General features: G+C 38.4%; 1 protein-coding gene across 1 annotated transcript; it reads left to right on the top strand.

Moving 5' to 3' along the window:
* The first annotated feature begins 7,924 nt into the window (after positions 1–7,924).
* On the top strand, positions 7,925–17,313 carry GJA1 (gap junction protein alpha 1). The gene is made up of 2 exons (XM_005017369.6): positions 7,925–8,175; positions 14,241–17,313. Exon 2 carries the CDS (start codon positions 14,257–14,259, stop codon positions 15,400–15,402), a length of 1,146 nt encoding a protein of 381 aa, XP_005017426.1. The 5' UTR covers positions 7,925–8,175; positions 14,241–14,256; the 3' UTR covers positions 15,403–17,313.
* The last annotated feature ends 1,528 nt before the right edge of the window (positions 17,314–18,841 follow it).

Raw genomic sequence — 18,841 nt, 5'->3', positions numbered from 1 at the left:
TTTTTGTTTGTTTGTTTGTTTTTGAAGGCAGCCTCAGATAGTTGTAAAGCTGCTGTGTTTTATTATTCAAAGTCTACATGTAAAAGTTAACCCTTAGTTAAGGTACATTAACTCCTCAGTACATTATAACTACTTTTTCTCAGTTTATTGAACTGATTTTTGTTTGTATGCTTTTAGAATGATTTTGATATAATGTAGTTAGTATTAAACTTTAATAATGGAATGATATTGTTCTCTCTTATGTCATGTTTTCTCTTGTTGAACAGTGTTAGCAACAAGAATTTCCTAGTACAAATTGTCAAGTCAGGGATTTTTACGTTCTTTGTGCCTGGTTTGTACATGACATTAAACTGCAGATACACTGTGTAATGACTATGTTATTATTATTGTTATTATTGAGTTCACTTCATTTGAAAATTTCTGGGAATTTAAACAAATGAAAGTACATACATCATACCACATGTTGATGTTCTTTGCTGCCTGGGAAAAGTACTCATGGATTATACTGGGAGGTTCTTTTCTGGGAAAATCTTATAAATAACAGAAACTGCTAATTTCAGGACATGAATTTTCCAGTTGTTTTCCCCAAACTGTTCTTCTGGGAACCCCTTAATTAGTAGTACTTTTTAAGCAATTTGTGATTTTACAAGCTGTCAACTCTATTAATGACTTTTATTTAATTTTATGTAAAGTTTCTTGATGTTCAGTTCTTTGCAGACTCTTTCATGTCTACAACAATGTTAATCCTGCAGATTTACCAAATGAAAGGAGCGATTACATGCCTCAGTTGATTCTGGCCAGTATATATGCATCTGTACAAAAAATGGAGACTGAGTGGTATGAGGGAAATGAGAGGGAAGCCTTGATACCCTCTGACATCCCTGTGATGCTATCAAGAAACTGACCAGGTGATCCTCTGCCTTTCAGGCAGGAACATCTCAGACACCCTGCCTTCGTCTTTCAGAAATCTGTCAGAATAGTGTATTTCAGGCTCATTCTCTTGGGTGATATTACATTTCTCATCTGCCACCCAAAAAAAAAGTTAAAGCAAGGGAATAACTAATTCTTTTTGTTTCTGTGGCAGTCACATCGGGAGAAAATGTTCAAATATCTGGCATAAACTGTCTGCAGGTGAGTGAACATGTACACTCAGCTAAATGTGTATGAACGGGTTAATCTGAAAATTATTGTATCTACAGAAAAAGGTTGCCCACAAGCATTTATTAATCTGGTAATGAACAGAAAAATAAAATTAAATTCAAATGCATGAAATAACAAACTAGAGTCTATAAATAATTGGTTATAGCTTTGGTTTTGTATTCTTTTTTTTTTTTTTTTTTTTTTTTTTTTTTTTGTATGTGTGTGTGTGTTTTGGTTTTGTTGTTCTGTTTTATGTAGAAAGTGGTAGGAAAAAAAAAAAAGGACTTGTTTCCATATATTAAATGATTTGTATACTATTTCCATATATTAAATGATTTGTATACCACCATAAGTAAAATGCTGATTTTGATCGCCTGGATAAAAATTACTTTTGGTTAGATTTCAATGTTTACTTAAGTATTAAAGCAGCTCAGTTTATTTCACTGTAGCCAACAAAGTAGCCCAAATAAATATAAAAATACGGCTGTATGACTAAAACACATTGACTCCCATATTAATTCAAGTGTTAAGTGAAACTCTGGGATGATTTAAATGAGAAGACCAATAAATAAATAAATAAATAAAACCTGAGGTTTTTCTGAATACAGGATGGAAAAAGTGAGTTTTCTTGAGGAGAAGGAGTTCCCCTATTCCATTGTTGCTCTTCCAATACCACCAAAGTAGACAGACAAACTTTCTGTCCCACAGTTCAGCCACACGTGGAAAATTCATCAATCTCTCCAAGATTTCAAAGACTATCACAGCAAGTCAGTTGCTGTTTGTAAAACCTGAACAAAAAGTATTACATTTTACATCAAAATCATTTTATTTTTTTTTTCTAAACATCAGGAGTACAATAATTATTGTATGGCTGATTTTCTGTTTAGTAATAAATAAATTGTTTTTCATCAGTGAAGGTACAAAAGTGTTGGGTAGGAATCTGGGGGAGTTACCTACTCTGGTTTTCTCTTATTCATATAGGCTTCAATGTTTACATTTGGCTGTATAGCCTTTATTCACATTTCTGGGTTATGAAGATTTATTGAATCCACTGAGATTACTCATCAGAGTAAGTAGCAGATGGTATCAATACATATTCTGAAATTTTGTTTCATTTCACTGCTAACGTATTTGATCATTTCAAGACCCCCTGAAGAAATTTAAAGACTATTTTTTTGAAAGACTCCATTACTTCCACACTACATTACTCTACGCTTTGAAAACCTGAACTATCCATATTATTATTATTTTTATTTTTATTATTATTTTTATTAAAACAAAACAAAACAAAACAAAACAACAACAACAAAAAAACACCAAACACCTCCCATCCTTTGGAACCAAATGACTGGAAAACCACAACATCAATAGACAGAAATAATAGATCACAAAATACCACAACACCATCTCAGTGCAGGATTTATGAAATTGAAATGCAAAATGAAATGAACAAAAAGCTTTACTGACATTAAAGATACAATATAACACATGTTTATTTTCACTGTGTACAGAAGGTGGAGCCAAATTCATAAAGATCTGTGAACTCATACTTCATTCTTTCTTTGAATGGTTTTCTACTGTCTTTTTAGAAGAGCAGCTTGCTCTGAGGAGATATTGATTGGAATCGGTTAAAATGTTGGAATAAATCCTTTAAGACCAACCTTTCTGGTGTTTGGTGCTGCCTGTAAGGAGCTTTAGAAATTCCTTGGTGCAGGTGAAGAGCTTCCAAGCCTCCAAGTATTATTACCTTTCTCCCTTTCTGTTCATCAGCCAACAGTGAACCAGGAATTAATTGATATTTCTAAATGTAATAAGAGAAAGTGAGTGAGTACTGTGAAGAAGTTGTGGTGACATCTTACTGGTATGAAGTAGCAGACAGTAGCACAAAGGACAGAAAGGACAGCTACCCCAAACTTTAAACACTGTATCTCCCTTCTCTGTGATCCTCATAAATTTTAAAAAGAAACATTCATTTTGCTTTTTTCACTGCTAGTTTATACTTAAAAGAAAATAATAATAATGGAGAAAGGCAGGCAGAATAATTTTGTGCTTAAAGGACAGAACCAGGTATTAAGAAACTTGATTCCTACTCCTGGTTGTGTCATAAACTGTCTATGACTCAGAGGAGTTGCTGATATTCTCCATGACAAACTTCCGTATCTGTAAAAGAGTTTAATATAACTTAACTTGTTCTGTGTTAATGTTTATAAAGCACTCAGATTCTAGACAGATGACTGTATAGCAGGGCAAAATATTTTGAAAGACTAGTGACTATTTGCTAGGCTTAGTGCTGTGTACTGGATTCAGGTCTGTTGGCATCTGTTACTTCTCCACAATTTCATTTGAGGTGCTTCAGTCTTGATGTGTTTCCAGCATGGTCTCTTTTAAAATAGCAGTTTTTTTTTTTGTTGTCGCTGTTGCTTTTTTTTTTTCTTTCTTTTTTTTTTCTCTCTTTTCTTTCTCTCTTTCTTTTTTTTTTTTTTTTTTGTTTTGTTTGTTTTCTTTTTGCAAGCAGACTGGTAAGAGCAGGATCTGTCTTGTGCTGACTAAGCCTCCTTTTTCCCTGGGGAAATAGCCCCATAGCCAATGAATCTAAGAGACCGGTTTCAACAAGGAATGGCAAATGTGCTCACCAAGAGAAAATCCTATGATTATCCTACTTTTTATTATTAATATCCTTACTATTGTCAGAAAACATTATCTTATATGTCATGGGCTGTGACACAACGTGGAAGTAGCTACTGCCTTTATGGATGATAGTTGTCTTTGCTTTGAAGAACCAATGACCCTTTGTAACTGTTTTGCAGAGTCGGCAGCACTGGGCACAGCAGCTTCCAGTGGGCTCCAGCCCAGCCTCTCCAGCTGACAGAAGATGCAAGTGCTGTGGCCAGCAACTTCCAAGCTATATTATATTTCTATGTGATGTAAGTTTCTTAAACAAGCGAAAACCACTGTCTGCTTTAAAAAACATCATTAGTCTGCACATTTATATGCTTATGTAATCAAGAAATACCACATTATTGTTTCTTGGACATTCCGAGAAGCTTTACCTCAATAAGACATGAAACAGGGCCACGCATTATTCACAAGCCCATCTTGAAAGCCAAATGTGTGAGAAGGGATATTGGTGAAAACGTGCTGAAGCTTACGTGCCATCCAGGGACGTGGGTGACTGCACAGCTGCCTTGAAAGGCACCCAAGAAAATCTGTATTGCATGTGTATGTTCATTGCAGTTTACCGTACAGTTCATGGACTCGTCTTTGAAATTGCACATGATGAGGACAGTGGTGTGCATGGGAGTGCTGGGAAGCAAATTTTGCAAACAAATTGCAAACAAGTGAAGACGTGCTCTATGTATTAAGAGCTCCGTAAGTCACAGACATCATTAACTGGGAGTAGATTGTGAACTGAGTGGTATCAGTGGGAAATTTTGTAATGGTCCAAGGACTGGAGAGTCTTCCAAATGAAACATTCACTAGGGCATTCTGGGTTATCCAGGTTACTGAAATATTTCTGAGGAAATATTTGGAGAAAAGACAAGGAAAAATGTTTCTGTATAGAATTCTGTATTTATGTTCAGGTAATAGAAAGAAAACAATGGACTGAGTTGTGAATTAACTGTGAATCTGTGTCAAAGGCTGTAAATACTAAATAATCCACTGGAATTTATAGCCCCTTTTGATAAGCCTGTGTAGAAAAGCAGCAGCAGTACTAAACTCTAAACTGTTTCGTTGATTGAGCTGGGGATTTGTGATGGAGTAGACAGAAATCCTGTGAAAGTCCCCTCGAAGGTTCAGTCCCAGAGGTGCACTGGATGGAGTCTGGGCTATCCAGGCTCTGGTACAGACTCTGGGTTGCAGTGTGAACGTGCCCTTACTGACAGTGCTGTAGCTTGCCAAACCAAACACAAACAGGTTCTGCAGTCCTAGCATTGCCACGCTAAAAGATTGCTTCACAAGACAGTGCTGCTTGCTCCAAAAGGCAGAATGTCAATGGAGGGCATTACTGGCCCCAGAGAGCTCTGGGCTCCCAAATCTTCAGTTCTGTGATGTCTAAAGAGTCTGTATTCTGCAATATAAGGCTTCAAATCAAAGTGCAATCTTTTTACTCATCTCTTAATTAAAAACAGACTTGCAGGAGGTCTCAGGTCTGACTCCTCCATGCTTTTCTCTTGAACACAGTTTCAGCTGAAGAGGAGTTTGTGTGAAAAACCATTTGTTCAGTCTGAAAAGCTTCTTTCCATTTGCGGTGAAAATGAGTGCAAGACTTTTTGGTCAACTTTTGAAATGGTGGATCACTGCTGTATCTGAAGCTGAATAAGTTCTGATAAAAGGCTGTGAAACGTGATCATGGAGACATACTTCCAAACTCTTAAAGACGTCTTCAAGGCATTTTTGTCAGGACTCATAATTCTTCCTAATTCTTCACTGTATCACAGTGGAGGCTTGAAATACTTTCCTTTTTTCATGTGGATAATGCTGTATCAGAGCCAAGTGTTATGTTTATTATTGTTGCAAAATTATTCATCCCTAACATACGTGTTTTATTTTTTAAAGTGGACTTTGTGAGTGTTGGGCTTCTTGCTAATACTGTTTGTTTATTTAAGTGGAGAAATACTTCTAGGTGTTTCTTTTAAAAACAGAATGCTTGAATAATTGCAAAGCCAATACAGGAATGTGCAGGGAAAAATGCAAGATCAGGCAAGCTGGACCCTGTGATCTTTGAGAGGGAATGATAGCATTGTGTGGTTGCATGCTATAATTTAAGGGGTTGGGGGGGGGAAGGGAGTGTTTTGTTCTGCTGGTTTTTCTGTTTTTAGTGTGTGGTTCCCACCCCCCACCCCCCGAAAAAGTACTGCTTTCCTAAGGGGCAGCTTTTTCAGCACAAAAACATTGGACACCTCAAATCTCCTTGTCCCTGCAACAGCATGCATGTTTCCATGTCATTGGCACTTTATACTTTGCAGTAGAATAACCAGAGTTTTAGGGGGCAGTAGTAAGAACATTATGTGTACTCCACTCACTACCTATAACAGAGTCATGAAGACACTGTGGCACTATGGCTTGTATATTACATTTTAATTCTGAAGACGGTCCCAGCACATTTTAAGCACAGAGCTCTGTTTCTTCCTTTCCACTTTCCTTTTCCTCAAGCTGTAAAGAGAAAAAGACACCTTAAAACAACACTCAGAGAAGATGAAGAAAAGGTTTCTTTCTGCCATATGGCTTGGCCAAGCCATAAACTTTAACACTTTTGTGTGTGTGTGTGCGTGTGTGTGTGTGTGTGTGTGTGAAAAGGAAAAAATGCTGTCAAAGCTAACAGCCAGAATCAAAGCAAAAGGGGGCAAGCTGGGGAAACAACCATCTTTGTCTGTAGCTGGAGGAAGGAGAATGGAGGGTGGACACTTCTAGTGTACTGGCTCTTCTTCTCAAACAGGAGGCAGTGTGGTCTTCTGCAAACGACTCCAGAGCAAGAATAATGATTGTGTGCGTCTTTCGCAGCTTCAAAGCTCCCTGCTGAGTGCCTTTCTACAAAGGTCTTGTCTTAGTTCTCTCATCTAGTGAGTTCAGAGTGGAAAAAGTTTAGGCACAAGCTGCGAAAAATGAGCAGGAATATCTATGCTGTGCTATAGAGTGTAGTGTTCTTTACCTCAAGAATAAATTGTAAATGAGGACCTTTACTTGGGAAACTCTCAATGGCCACTACTGGACTTCTCACCTTTCTTATAACCTTTAAAAAGAAAACAAAAAACACTCTCCCATACTAGTTAACATGGATGATCCCAGAAATATCCCATTAGAATAAGAGGAACTGAAACTCAAACAAGGCTGGTACGATCCAAAATGCGAAACTTCATTAAGAACTATCAAACCACTGACTGCGTCTAGAAAAGCTCTTAAGCAACCCTGCAGAGGAGCTAATGCCCCATGACACGCAAAGTGTAAGACCGATTCCTAACATAGTTTGGACTTCATGTGTGAGGAACTTAGCACACACACCGAAATAAATTAATCTCTCTTCTGCAGAAGAGGCTTTTTGCAGGGAGCATTTAATCATGGACTGGTCAGGAGCAAAGCCAAACCAGCTTCATTCTGACTGAATAGATCAGCTTTGGAGCATGCTTTTGTTCTGTAAAAATGAGTTGAAAAATTATCAGGAGCATTTCTTCCCACTGTTTAACTCTGAATTTCTGAACTGTGCTTTATTTTCTGAAATTTCCTGGAAAGAGTTTCCTGGAATGTGAGATCATTTCTTCATTTCTCCCATGGGATGCATGCACACACAGACACACAAGCAACAGTTAAAAAATGTGTGATGGATATATCCCGTCGAAACAAACACACCGGTCCTTGCGTGTACTTTCATGTCTGCACGTAAAGGAAATGGACCCGAGTAAACAAAGTGATACTAACAACAAAACGTAAGGGGACTTGAGAGGGCTTTCTCTCCACACAGTGATCAGGAGACGGCGACAGCAGCCGGGCAGCCCAGCCCTAGCACCCGGGAGGTTGACGCCGGTCCCCCACCCGCAGCATCTTCCCTGTCCCGGCCGGGCTTGGGCCAGGGCGGGCCGGGAACCGGGAGCTGGGGAACGGGGGCTGGGACCCGGGGGCCTGCCCTGGCCGCGGTTTTGTTGCATCAGCAGGAGCCGACCTGAAGGAGCTCACGCTCTCCTCCTGGCCGTCCCCGTTTTTGCTGTGCCGTCAGTTCTCGCCCTCCTCCCCCACCTTCCTCCTCTCCATTTGCAGAGTGCCCCTCCTCCTGGGCTGCTACCCCTCCTTTTCCCCTCCTCTTTCACAGTCAGAGGCTTGAAAACTTGTTAAAAGCTCTCCCAGTGTTCCAAGTTAGAAAAAACTTTTACGAGGTATCAGCACTTTTCTTTCACTAGTGGGGAAGGAAGGATGAAAAATACAAAACAGCAGTAGACTTTTAAAGTTTAAATAGACAGGTCTGAGTGCCTGAACGTGCTCTTCCATTTTACTTTAACCCTCCAGAGAAGTATCCTGATCCAGCTTCACTGCTGATCAGCAAGGGTAAGTTGAAAGTTTTCCTTTCTCATCTTTTTGTGTATACGTTTTTTTTCTAAAAACTTTTTTTCCACTCTAAGAACTTCGCGTTATTTCGCTGATGGTCGAACTTGTTAGGGAAAACAGAACAAAACAAAACAAAGCGTGCGTGTAAGTTTAAACTTACAGGGATCATTCTTTGCTTCCTTTTGTCATATTTTTATACATTTCTGAAAATACGACCCGACTACAACTTCTAACCATGCGCCACTGAGAGAGGAACTGCGGTGAAATTATGCCTGCACAGCTGGGACACAGACTTGTTGCTCATGTTTCAGAGAAATCACTGCTGTGTGCTTGTCTCTGCCTAAATGAGCTCCTTTAAAGAAAAAAAAAAAAAGAAAAAAGAAAAAAAAAACACTTAGGTGCTCTTTGCTCTTCTCCGTTGCACTGAAATCCCACCAGAAGTTTGTAGCAGTGAGGCTTTGTCCCCAGTGTGCCCCACTTACACCCCACTCATTTGGCTTCCCTATAGCAGCCCCGACTGATGCCGACTCGCTTGTGCAGAGCAAGGTTCTTAATTAGTTGCTTTGTTAAATGCAGCAGCTACCAACGTGGTGACTTTCACGTGGTCTTTCTGATGATTTTTCCCCTTTTCTTTGAAAACAGATGTGATAAAAGCCAGACGTGGGTTACGGAGTTTTAACCTAGTTTGTATATAGTTACTCTGTTTTAGCAACCTCAGTAAAGGGATTTTAGGGAAGGAATGTGAGATATCATGATATGCTTTACCACGTTGGCAATGTCTGTGAAAGTCTTGGGTGGATATAAATGAAAGTTGTCTAGGAAGAGCTGTGAAAGAATATACACAATATGTGTCATAATCCCAATATGACACATTCCTTTTATATTACCTTGAAGGCTTAAATACTTTCAAAACGTGGGGAAGAGGAATGCTAGAGCAGCATCTCTTGGCATACTCACAAGTTTTTTAAATTGCAATACTTGGATTGATTTCGTATTGCGTTTGTTGCTTGCTGCTTGCAAACAGTGAAAGAACAACATGGAAAAGGAAACAGCAGGAGAAAGGACCTTCAACTGAAATATGAAGCGCGGGATCTATCTTATCAAGTAGCATGCTCTACTCTCTAAACAAGAATATTGTGTGCTTATGTCTGTCCTTAGTTTTGCCTCATGATAACCAGCAAGCCATATGTAGGGGCATATTTTGTCTGAGGAGCTCCTTTAGACTTTTGTACATGAAATTCCTGAAAGCCTATGGTAATGGGGATAAAAATGTCCTACGAACACCTTGTGCCTGATTTCTGTGTGCGCTTGCATGTGCGTTAGTGTATAGGGAACAAGTTGGAGGACTGGTGTGAAGCTTTCATCCTGCCATTTTTAACATCTGGACAGCACACTACACTGGAGTATTTAAGCCTCTAGTCTTTGAGATGTTTACTGAAGTGTTTCCTTCAAAAACTTCAAAGCCAAACACTGGCACTGACCCATGATACCTAACAAGCATACAAATGGGAGAAGGGTGAGCGGCAGGCTGAGTTCAGGAGGAGGAAGAGAGGGACACAAGGGATTTAATTTGTGACATAAATCTGAATGCTTATATGCTCAGGAGTGCAAACAGATTCAACATTGCAAAGTTATCTCTGCTTCCACATAATGCAAGCCTACAAGATTAGTCTTATTTGTCTCTGTTTAGGCCAAGGATTCTTGTGGGCATGGGGAAGGTTAGATGACATTGAGCAATATCTGTTTCATCAGATACATTTCTCTCCTTCCTCAGTCTCTGGTACACTCCACCCCATCTTTCTTTCCCTCCCCCCCCCCCCCAGATATTACCCACAGAATATATCTCTCATGGAGGCATCTGGTCTGTTGCTTATTCTATACACGTACTTGTTAGAGTTACAAATTTCAAAATCTGCAAGTATGAACGTCAGAGGGCCTGAGGCCCCCTCAAGGAATTCGGCATTTCTTTTAGTTCCAGTGTGAGTCAGAAGAGGGATGAATTTGGGCAATAACGTAGAGGGTAGACGTGACCTGTACCACTAGAGAGTGTTCAAGAAACTGCTTCTGGCTGCTTTGGGTCCTTTTGTAATTACATTTTAGAAGTGAATTGGCAGTAGAGAATACTACATGGGAGAGGCAAAGTCTATAGGGAAGATCCACTGGTGTCTGACCACCAACAATACCAACAGACAATGAAAAAAGCAGACAGCTGAGGCACTTGAAATTCTACTTATTGCAGCCATTTAGAGTATAACCTTAGTCCAGCAGATTAAATGAACAGCACCTTTCCAGGGGAATGTCTAAAAGACACTTGCTAATTTTTGTGAGATATCAGAAAACTATCTTTCGCTATTGCAACCCATCTAAATGTTTTCAGTTGTACATCTCACTTGATTTCTCTCCAGTGCTGCTTACTTTTGGGAAATGATCACGTTGGTTGATGTTCAAGGTCCAGAAGCTTCTCTTTTGCTGACTACTTAATTTTTATGTGTGCTTAATTTTTTATAGGAGAACAAAAACTTTGTTCTGTTTCTGACTGCTTCAGCTGCACAATCCTGTTTTAGATCCCACTCTAAACCCTTACTGCTCTTCCGTCCACTAGCATGTGACCTTCTAACACTGTAGTCAGACCTGGACATGTTACCACAACACTGAGTTTATATTATTCTTCCTGAAAAATATGAACCAGATGACATGATGAATGTTGTCCATAAAAAATAGTTCTAGAATTTCTTAATTGTGGCTTGCAAATCAGATTTCTTATATATGTGGTCATCCAAAAGCCTTTACAGATGAATGCTGTCATATCTCCTGCTGCTTTTTTTTTTTTTTTTCTTCCCTATCTTTACCCACACGCAGTAGAAGCTGGCAGAAATCCACTTTTAAAAAGGTTAATAGGCCTGCATTAGTCCAACTCAAATAAACAAACAAATAAATAAATAATCCTGTAAGTAATAATCAGTAAGAACTCATGGAATGCACATATGCATCATCACCCATATCCTTAAATTCCTGAAGTGCCGAAATTGTACCAGTAGATCAGGTCAACCTGTGTTATTTAGTGGAACTGTTAAAAGAAGTTTAATTGTTAAAAAGAGACTTGAAGGATGAATAAATCGTTTTAAAGGCAATCTTCCATCAATTTCAAACTATTTACAAAACTAAAATACATATTTGTTTGATGAAGAACATCTTTTTATACATAGTAAACATATTTTGTAATCAGTTAATAAAAATGGTCTTTCAGTGTTCTGAAAGTGAAAAAGTTAGATCCGATGAATGAGTTTTCTCTAAAGCAATATGAAGTACTGTGTTTCATAAAGCAACAGAATCCACTTAAGTAGAGGAATAATATATTTGTGCCACCACAAGGTTATCTGATTAACAGCACAATGTTTTGAATTGATGTGGGTTTTTATCACTGGCAAAGGCTAGCGTGTAACTGATCTCTTAAAAAAAAAGTGTTTTTTTTTTCCAAAACTATGTATGAGTAATTCAAGCATGGAATGTTTCCTCCTGGAGTTTATATTGCCAGAGGATATAAATGAAGCTTAGTAATTTTGCATGCTGAAGCAAATTAAAAAATAGGTAGTAAATTCTCGAAATATCGCAGGTGTGGGATTAAGTAGGTCAATACTGAAGTAAATCATGTTACATTAATGGACCAGAGTTGAGTATAATTAAAAAACAAACAACATATAGCTGCCTAGAAATAACACGTCCTCTGTTTTCTTAATCAAACTTTCAATCTGAAATAACATTTAGGCAGTAAAAAAATACATAGAGTCTGAGGAAACTCTGTCAGTTCAGTAGTTTCAAATCATCAGAAAGCTCACTAATTAAATCAAGAAGCTGTTACTTGAAAAAGGCTCCTTCTGTCCGCTTCCACTTCTAGGACATGGAGAAAATAGTTTGCCTTTAAAACAAACTTAACATGTTGTACATTTACAGACTGTTCCCTGTTTTAACAATCTCAGTTTAAGGAGGAACGTGGTAACATTTCATTCCAGCCTTTTCAGAGACCTCCATGCTCATGTGCTGACTCCATTCCTACCAACCTGAACCGATAAAGACAAACTAATCTTTCCGGGGAATGACTAAACCTCGGAAAGACTAAAAGAATATGTCAGAGAGAAACGCATTGTATATTTCTCCCAGTGAGGCTTCCAGATTTAAAAGTCGGAAGAAGACCTCATCCGTTGATGGGACTTCAGTCATGTGAAGAGCTAATTATGTGAGGAAGGGTCTGAACACCCCAGTAGGTAAACTTCCTCTACACTTCAGAGCAAGCTGACTAAGTGGAGAAATGGCCCTGGGATATTTTGCAGGAGTTCAAAGATAATTGTCATCTCTGAGCTCTGGGAGCAAGTACTTTAAACACTTGTCTCCCATTATTCTCTCAGACTCTTTCCAATGGCAAAAAAGATGATGTGTTTTTATTTATTTATTTATTTTAATTTGGCATAGATTGTTATGATTGAGTTTGCCAAATTTATAATCTTGTGTTTCCAGTGACTCACCATTTCTTGAAAGAAAATCTCCTTGGTGCTAAAATTTCCTATTTTATGAATTACCCAGAAAAGGTTTTATTGTCTTTTTTTTTTTTCTTTTCCTTTCTTCTATAAATGACCTTCACAAGGGAATATATCCATGATGTGATGGGAAGGAAATCGTTTGAACATTGTCAAAACTATTAATACTGGGAAGAGATTACTCAGCATGCACTGAACAAATACCTCTGCTGAGCAACATTTACTTTAAAAGGGAAGATTTTTTGCTTTTTTTTTTTTCTTTTAGGTGCCCAATTTCACATGCTTATTCATGTGGGGCAAGCTAAAATGTAAGTTTTTGTCCAGAAAAGATTACCATTTTCAAGTTCATAAAATCCCTGCAGTGAACTTTGTTTTTCCTAGGAATTTAGAATGTCAAGTCAGAATACTGGTTTTATGTCACCCTGTGTATTTACAGATATGCCCAAGAAGCTGCGTGTGTCCCAGAATACACACTTAAGTTGAGAGAGACAATTTAAACTTCCAGTGTTCAACATTCGGAATGCAAACTGCATGCCAGGAATTGCCTTAAAAACAGAAAGTGCTCGTTTACTTTTTTTTTTTTTTTTCTGGCTAGATCTTTTTTTCCTTTCAAAGCGAAGTGAAGGAATTTAAATGTAAAAAGATGCAAATACAAAGCTGAAATGACAATAAATTAAGCAAGACACAGATAGCTAGGAAACCAGTTCTTCCAATATAGAGATTTGAGCTTATCTACACCTGATGTATTTAATATTTTTGGTTCTTTCATAAAAATATGGGTAAAGAATACTGATGTTGATCTTTGTGCTGCAAATGCTAATGCAATACATTTGTTTTACATAGCAAGTGTTTTTTTTTTTCTTTTTTTCTGAAGTTAAGTATAGTAAAAACTTTGCATCATTAAGAGCTGTACTCTTAAATGTATCACACGCAGTAATTTGTGCAATAGCTGAGTTTAATGTTGCCATAGGAAATTTAGCACACATTTGCAATGATGAAATTTTTGGTATCTGACCATAGTATAACCTAAATACAAAATGTACTACGTTTTGCTTTTCTATTCACTTAAAGACTGAATATAAAAATCACCATGAATGAGCTACACATGAGCAAGAGAAATCTTTCATTTATTCTTAGCATATTCAGGCAGTGCCATTAAGTGTTTCCACATCCTGCTTCAGTAGTGTGTCACAGCTGTTTTCTGCCTGAGGCAGGTACTGGTCATTGAACTGAGGCTGCCACTAAGAAGGCTGGTTTGAGCAAACCACAGTGGCAGCCAAGGGTTTTCATGGACTTCTTGAAAACTGAAGTGAAATTAGAAACCGTTTTTAACTGTGTTCTGAGACATAATATAATATTTATCTTTAAAGTTTCCCTTACTTCCCACTCTGCCAGCAACTTAACTAAAACACATGAATTAAAACAAAGCTGCACCACTGCACTGTTAGCATTGGTCTGTTTGATTCAGTGCATCAAAAGTATTAAAGAGCTGTCTCAACCATCACTATTTTTTTTCTTTGTTTCATTCTTTAGCCAGCGTCCCGTGAAGATGGGTGATTGGAGTGCCTTGGGAAAACTTCTTGACAAGGTTCAAGCTTATTCTACTGCAGGAGGGAAAGTATGGCTGTCTGTCCTCTTTATTTTCCGAATCCTGCTATTGGGGACGGCAGTCGAGTCTGCTTGGGGAGACGAACAGTCTGCTTTTCGGTGCAACACTCAACAGCCTGGTTGCGAGAACGTCTGCTATGACAAGTCCTTTCCTATCTCCCATGTGCGCTTCTGGGTTCTGCAGATCATATTTGTGTCTGTACCAACACTCTTGTACCTGGCACATGTGTTCTACGTGATGAGGAAAGAAGAGAAGCTGAACAAAAGAGAAGAAGAGCTCAAGGTGGTCCAGAATGATGGTGTCAATGTGGATATGCACCTCAAACAAATAGAAATTAAGAAATTCAAGTATGGGATTGAAGAGCATGGCAAGGTGAAGATGCGTGGGGGACTGCTCCGTACATACATCATCAGCATCCTTTTTAAATCTGTCTTCGAGGTGGCTTTCTTGCTGATACAGTGGTACATTTATGGGTTCAGCCTGAGCGCCATCTACACCTGTGAGCGAGACCCATGCCCACATAGAGTGGACTGTTTCCTCTCCCGCCCAACTGAGAAAACCATCTTCATCGTCTTCATGCTGGTTGTGTCTTTGGTGTCTCTTGCATTGAACATCATCGAGCTTTTCTACGTGTTCTTCAAGGGTGTCAAGGATCGTGTGAAAGGGAAAACCGACCCCTACTCCCACAGTGGCACCATGAGCCCTTCCAAGGACTGTGGCTCCCCCAAATATGCTTATTACAATGGGTGTTCCTCACCGACCGCCCCCTTGTCTCCCATGTCTCCCCCAGGGTACAAGCTGGTTACCGGAGACAGGAACAATTCCTCCTGTCGTAACTACAATAAGCAAGCTAGCGAGCAAAACTGGGCCAACTACAGTGCGGAGCAGAACAGGATGGGGCAGGCTGGCAGCACCATCTCCAACTCACATGCCCAGCCCTTCGACTTCCCTGATGAGCACCAGAACACTAAAAAATTGGCGTCAGGACATGAGCTGCAACCCCTCACCATTGTGGACCAGAGGCCTCCCAGCAGAGCCAGCAGCCGAGCCAGCAGCAGGCCCCGACCTGATGACCTGGAGATCTAAGCTTCTTGCTGCAGTACTTGCTCGACTATGAAACGACATGCATTGGAAGATGCAGTCAGTGCTGATCTTGTTCCAGTGGAGGTGGTACTTAACAGTCTCAAGCAGGAGATTTTAACAATCATGTTTAAAAAAAGAAAAAAGAAAAAAAATCAACAAAAACAAACAAGCAAACAAACTTTTAAAATACTTGCTGTTTTTTGGGGGAGATGTGGGGTTGGTGTGGGGTGGTACAATACACATTGGTATTTAATGTAGCTGGTTTAAAGAATTTAAATACTAAAAAAAGAAAAAAAAAAAGGAAAAAGATAAGTAGTCATTACTAAGGTAGGGGGTTGTTTTTCTAGAAAGGCTGTAAATATCTGAGTGTATGTGTATGTGCGTACTATTGTGTTTGTTTCTAAAGAATCTTCTAAAACCCAATAATAACTGAACTCACATTTGTCAGGGTGAAGTGCTGTCTGAAGATGAAAACGTTTTTCCTATTCAACAAGCAAAAAATCCAGGATTGCCTCTGATCATTTCCCTGTCAAGAACATTCCATTCTTAAAAAGTGCACTTTGAAGGTAAACTTTCCTACATGGTCCTCCAGGTTGTTGAAAGGCTTCTGTGAGGACAGGCTACAACTCAAATTTCAGACATGGCCCACCAGGAAGTACTTTGGTCACCTGCTTTTTCCAGCCCTTCATGCAGGTAGATTTTGTGATGTGCGTAAGTGGGTTGGCTCCACGCTTGTAGAACCAGCAACCACACTCTTGTCCACAGTAATATTCATGTCCTGCTGCTCACGTAAAGTTTATTAGCATCATATAAAATCCAGTTTGCTGCCACTTGCAGATTTAAGCATTAAGACAGGCAAGTAACTGACTTTCGTGATTTTTTTTCACAGCTTTATGTATTTTAAGGGTGCACATATGTGTGTGGACATGGAGATAAAGGTATACACAAAACACGCTCAGAAGCATAAGTTGAGAAGCATACGCACACACTTTACTTGCAGTTGACACTTTCTTGTGGATATTGTGAAGATATGGGCCACTATGGTGTTTACATTCTCTGATTCCTTCAATGCAAGTGAAGCACATGTCATATATTTTTTTAATTCTATATAATATTTTCCATGTATCCTAAATGGATGCTTTTTAAAAGATAAAAAAGGCCTAATCCTGGATGTCTTGCTCTGGAAAATCTCTCTTTTAAGTCAGTGGGAGTTTTGCCTGAACAAAGTCTACAGGATCAAGCCCAAGATGTAGCGAACCATGTTCTTCCTGGCATGAATGATTTTCTTTTGTAGAAGTTAGGGATGGAAAAGACCCATTAGGTCATCTAGCCAATCTCCCTGATAGGTAATAATGATGCTTGAATGATAGAAGTTGTAGTACTGTAAGCAAGCTTTAGTCTTATGTGAGAAACTTAGAAGAAATGCTTTGTGCTGGATTAATAATAAAATATGCCTACATGACTTTTGCAGTAACTGGTATTTTTCTTGTACTAAATATTCACATTTACTGAACTGTAATGTCCACTCCAAGTTTGACAGTTAGGTCTTTCTAGATGGCTCTAGCAACTTTAGTGTTTACACTTAGGTTTTGTTTGAAATGCAAGTGAAGTTGATTTTAAAAGAGTACAATTCTAGCTAATTTATTTGAAATATATGCTAAAGAAATGTACCAGTTTCTTCAAATGCATTGCCTCTTAGCTGAACACAGATTGACCAAGGAAATACATAGCTTGGTTTCATTTTGCAGCAACATAGATAAATGGTTTCATTTACTACAATATATTAATTTGTTTGACATTCCATGTTAAACTACTGTTGTGTTCAACTTCATTGCATGTTTGCAACCTTAGTCCATCAGATCATGTTGTCTGGAGAACATTAGTCAATAAAGTTTTAATTTAGTATAAATATAACTTCTAATTGTCTTTTACTGTTTTATATGCCCATATATCTTTTGTTTCGGTATTATAATCCTAACTCCTTCCTTCCCTCTTCATTTTCCCCCTGCCTTTCAGCAGTAGTCTTGATTTAATCCATCTGGATTTACTTTGCATTGAAATTTCACAGGAACAAATTCAGATACCCTCACAACACTGGAAAAATAAGCATTGTTTGTGACACTCATGGAAAAAAGTCAGGCTCGGTATGAACTACTGTAATGCAAATCTTGCCATAGGCTTCAGAATATATATATAATTATTTCCAAACGATTATAAAAAATATAACAGCAAGATACTGTCACACAATTTTTAAAGCATTTTTCTCATGCAGCCTAGATTATGGATTATAAAATCATTGCCCCAAATTTACATTTCCGCATGCAATCAGGCTGTTTGACTGACAGTCAGTTTGAATTTCTGGAATAAAATCCTCAGCCTTTCAGACTCAGTGGGAGCAAGGTACTGACTTTGATAAGGCTGGGATTTCATATAATGGTTACTGTTTCACCTTTTAGGTCCCTGTCAGTAATGAAGATGCCCAGTGCTTGGCTTTCATGCACTGGACTCTGAAAGAAAGATGGTTCAGCTCTTCTTTTTTTTTTTTTTTTTTTTTTTTTTTTTTTCCTTAATGTGAAAAATCAAAAAATAATGGTCATGCAGTTATCACACAGCTTTCAAATTTAAAATTTGTTTGGTGTTTTAAGTCCAAATTTCCTACTAGTAAAGAGGGGGAAAATAAGCAGGACAATGCTAGTGGATTCACAGCTTCACAGCTAGGAGAGATACTATACAAGCACAAACACAAGGAATGACTCCTTGAAGTGTTTCTTCAATAATAACAATGAGTCATTTTAAGCTGGCTTGTCCTGGTTCATCTGTACAAAGGGAAGAACATTCCAAGCATTTTGTGAAGATCATCCCCTTGGGAAGGTCCAGAGAAACATCCAGAGAAGGGCTTACCCTGAGACAAAATCTAGTGTCTCTTAGACAGGCTGATTGTCAGGTACACCCCAAACTATGGACTCAGTTCCTTCAGGCATCTTGGACAGCTGATATAAATTACCACTGCAGTGCCAAGGCTCTTTGACTCATTTTTGGTGGTAAGTGTGCTTAGGGCCAATTCTCCCACCTCAGTTTATTTTTGTGGAGTATATTTCTTGTATGCTTAAAAGTCGTCACAAAGATATAATGTTGTGTGCCATTCATCCAATTCTTTATAAACTTTCTCCCAGTGCATCTGTGTAGGAGCAGTAGCATTCTCTCTGCAAATGATGTAAAATATTGTGTGATATGATTCTAGTGCATATTGCTAAACCTCTCGAGAAGGATATGTTAGATACTGAATTCAAACTGGAAAAGGTGTTGTAAAAATACACATTTGAGAAGATAACAAAACAAAACAAAAACACAAGGTATTATGAACAAATAAGCAGCAAGAAAAACAAAATTCAAAATCTGTTAAATACTAAAAGCTTGTGTTGATATTTTGTGTAGAAGTATT

This window comes from Anas platyrhynchos, chromosome 3 (assembly GCF_047663525.1).
Source record: "Anas platyrhynchos isolate ZD024472 breed Pekin duck chromosome 3, IASCAAS_PekinDuck_T2T, whole genome shotgun sequence".
Lineage (NCBI taxonomy): Eukaryota > Metazoa > Chordata > Aves > Anseriformes > Anatidae > Anas > Anas platyrhynchos.
Note: the sequence above shows the minus strand (reverse complement) of the source record. Positions and strands in the feature narration are given on the sequence as shown.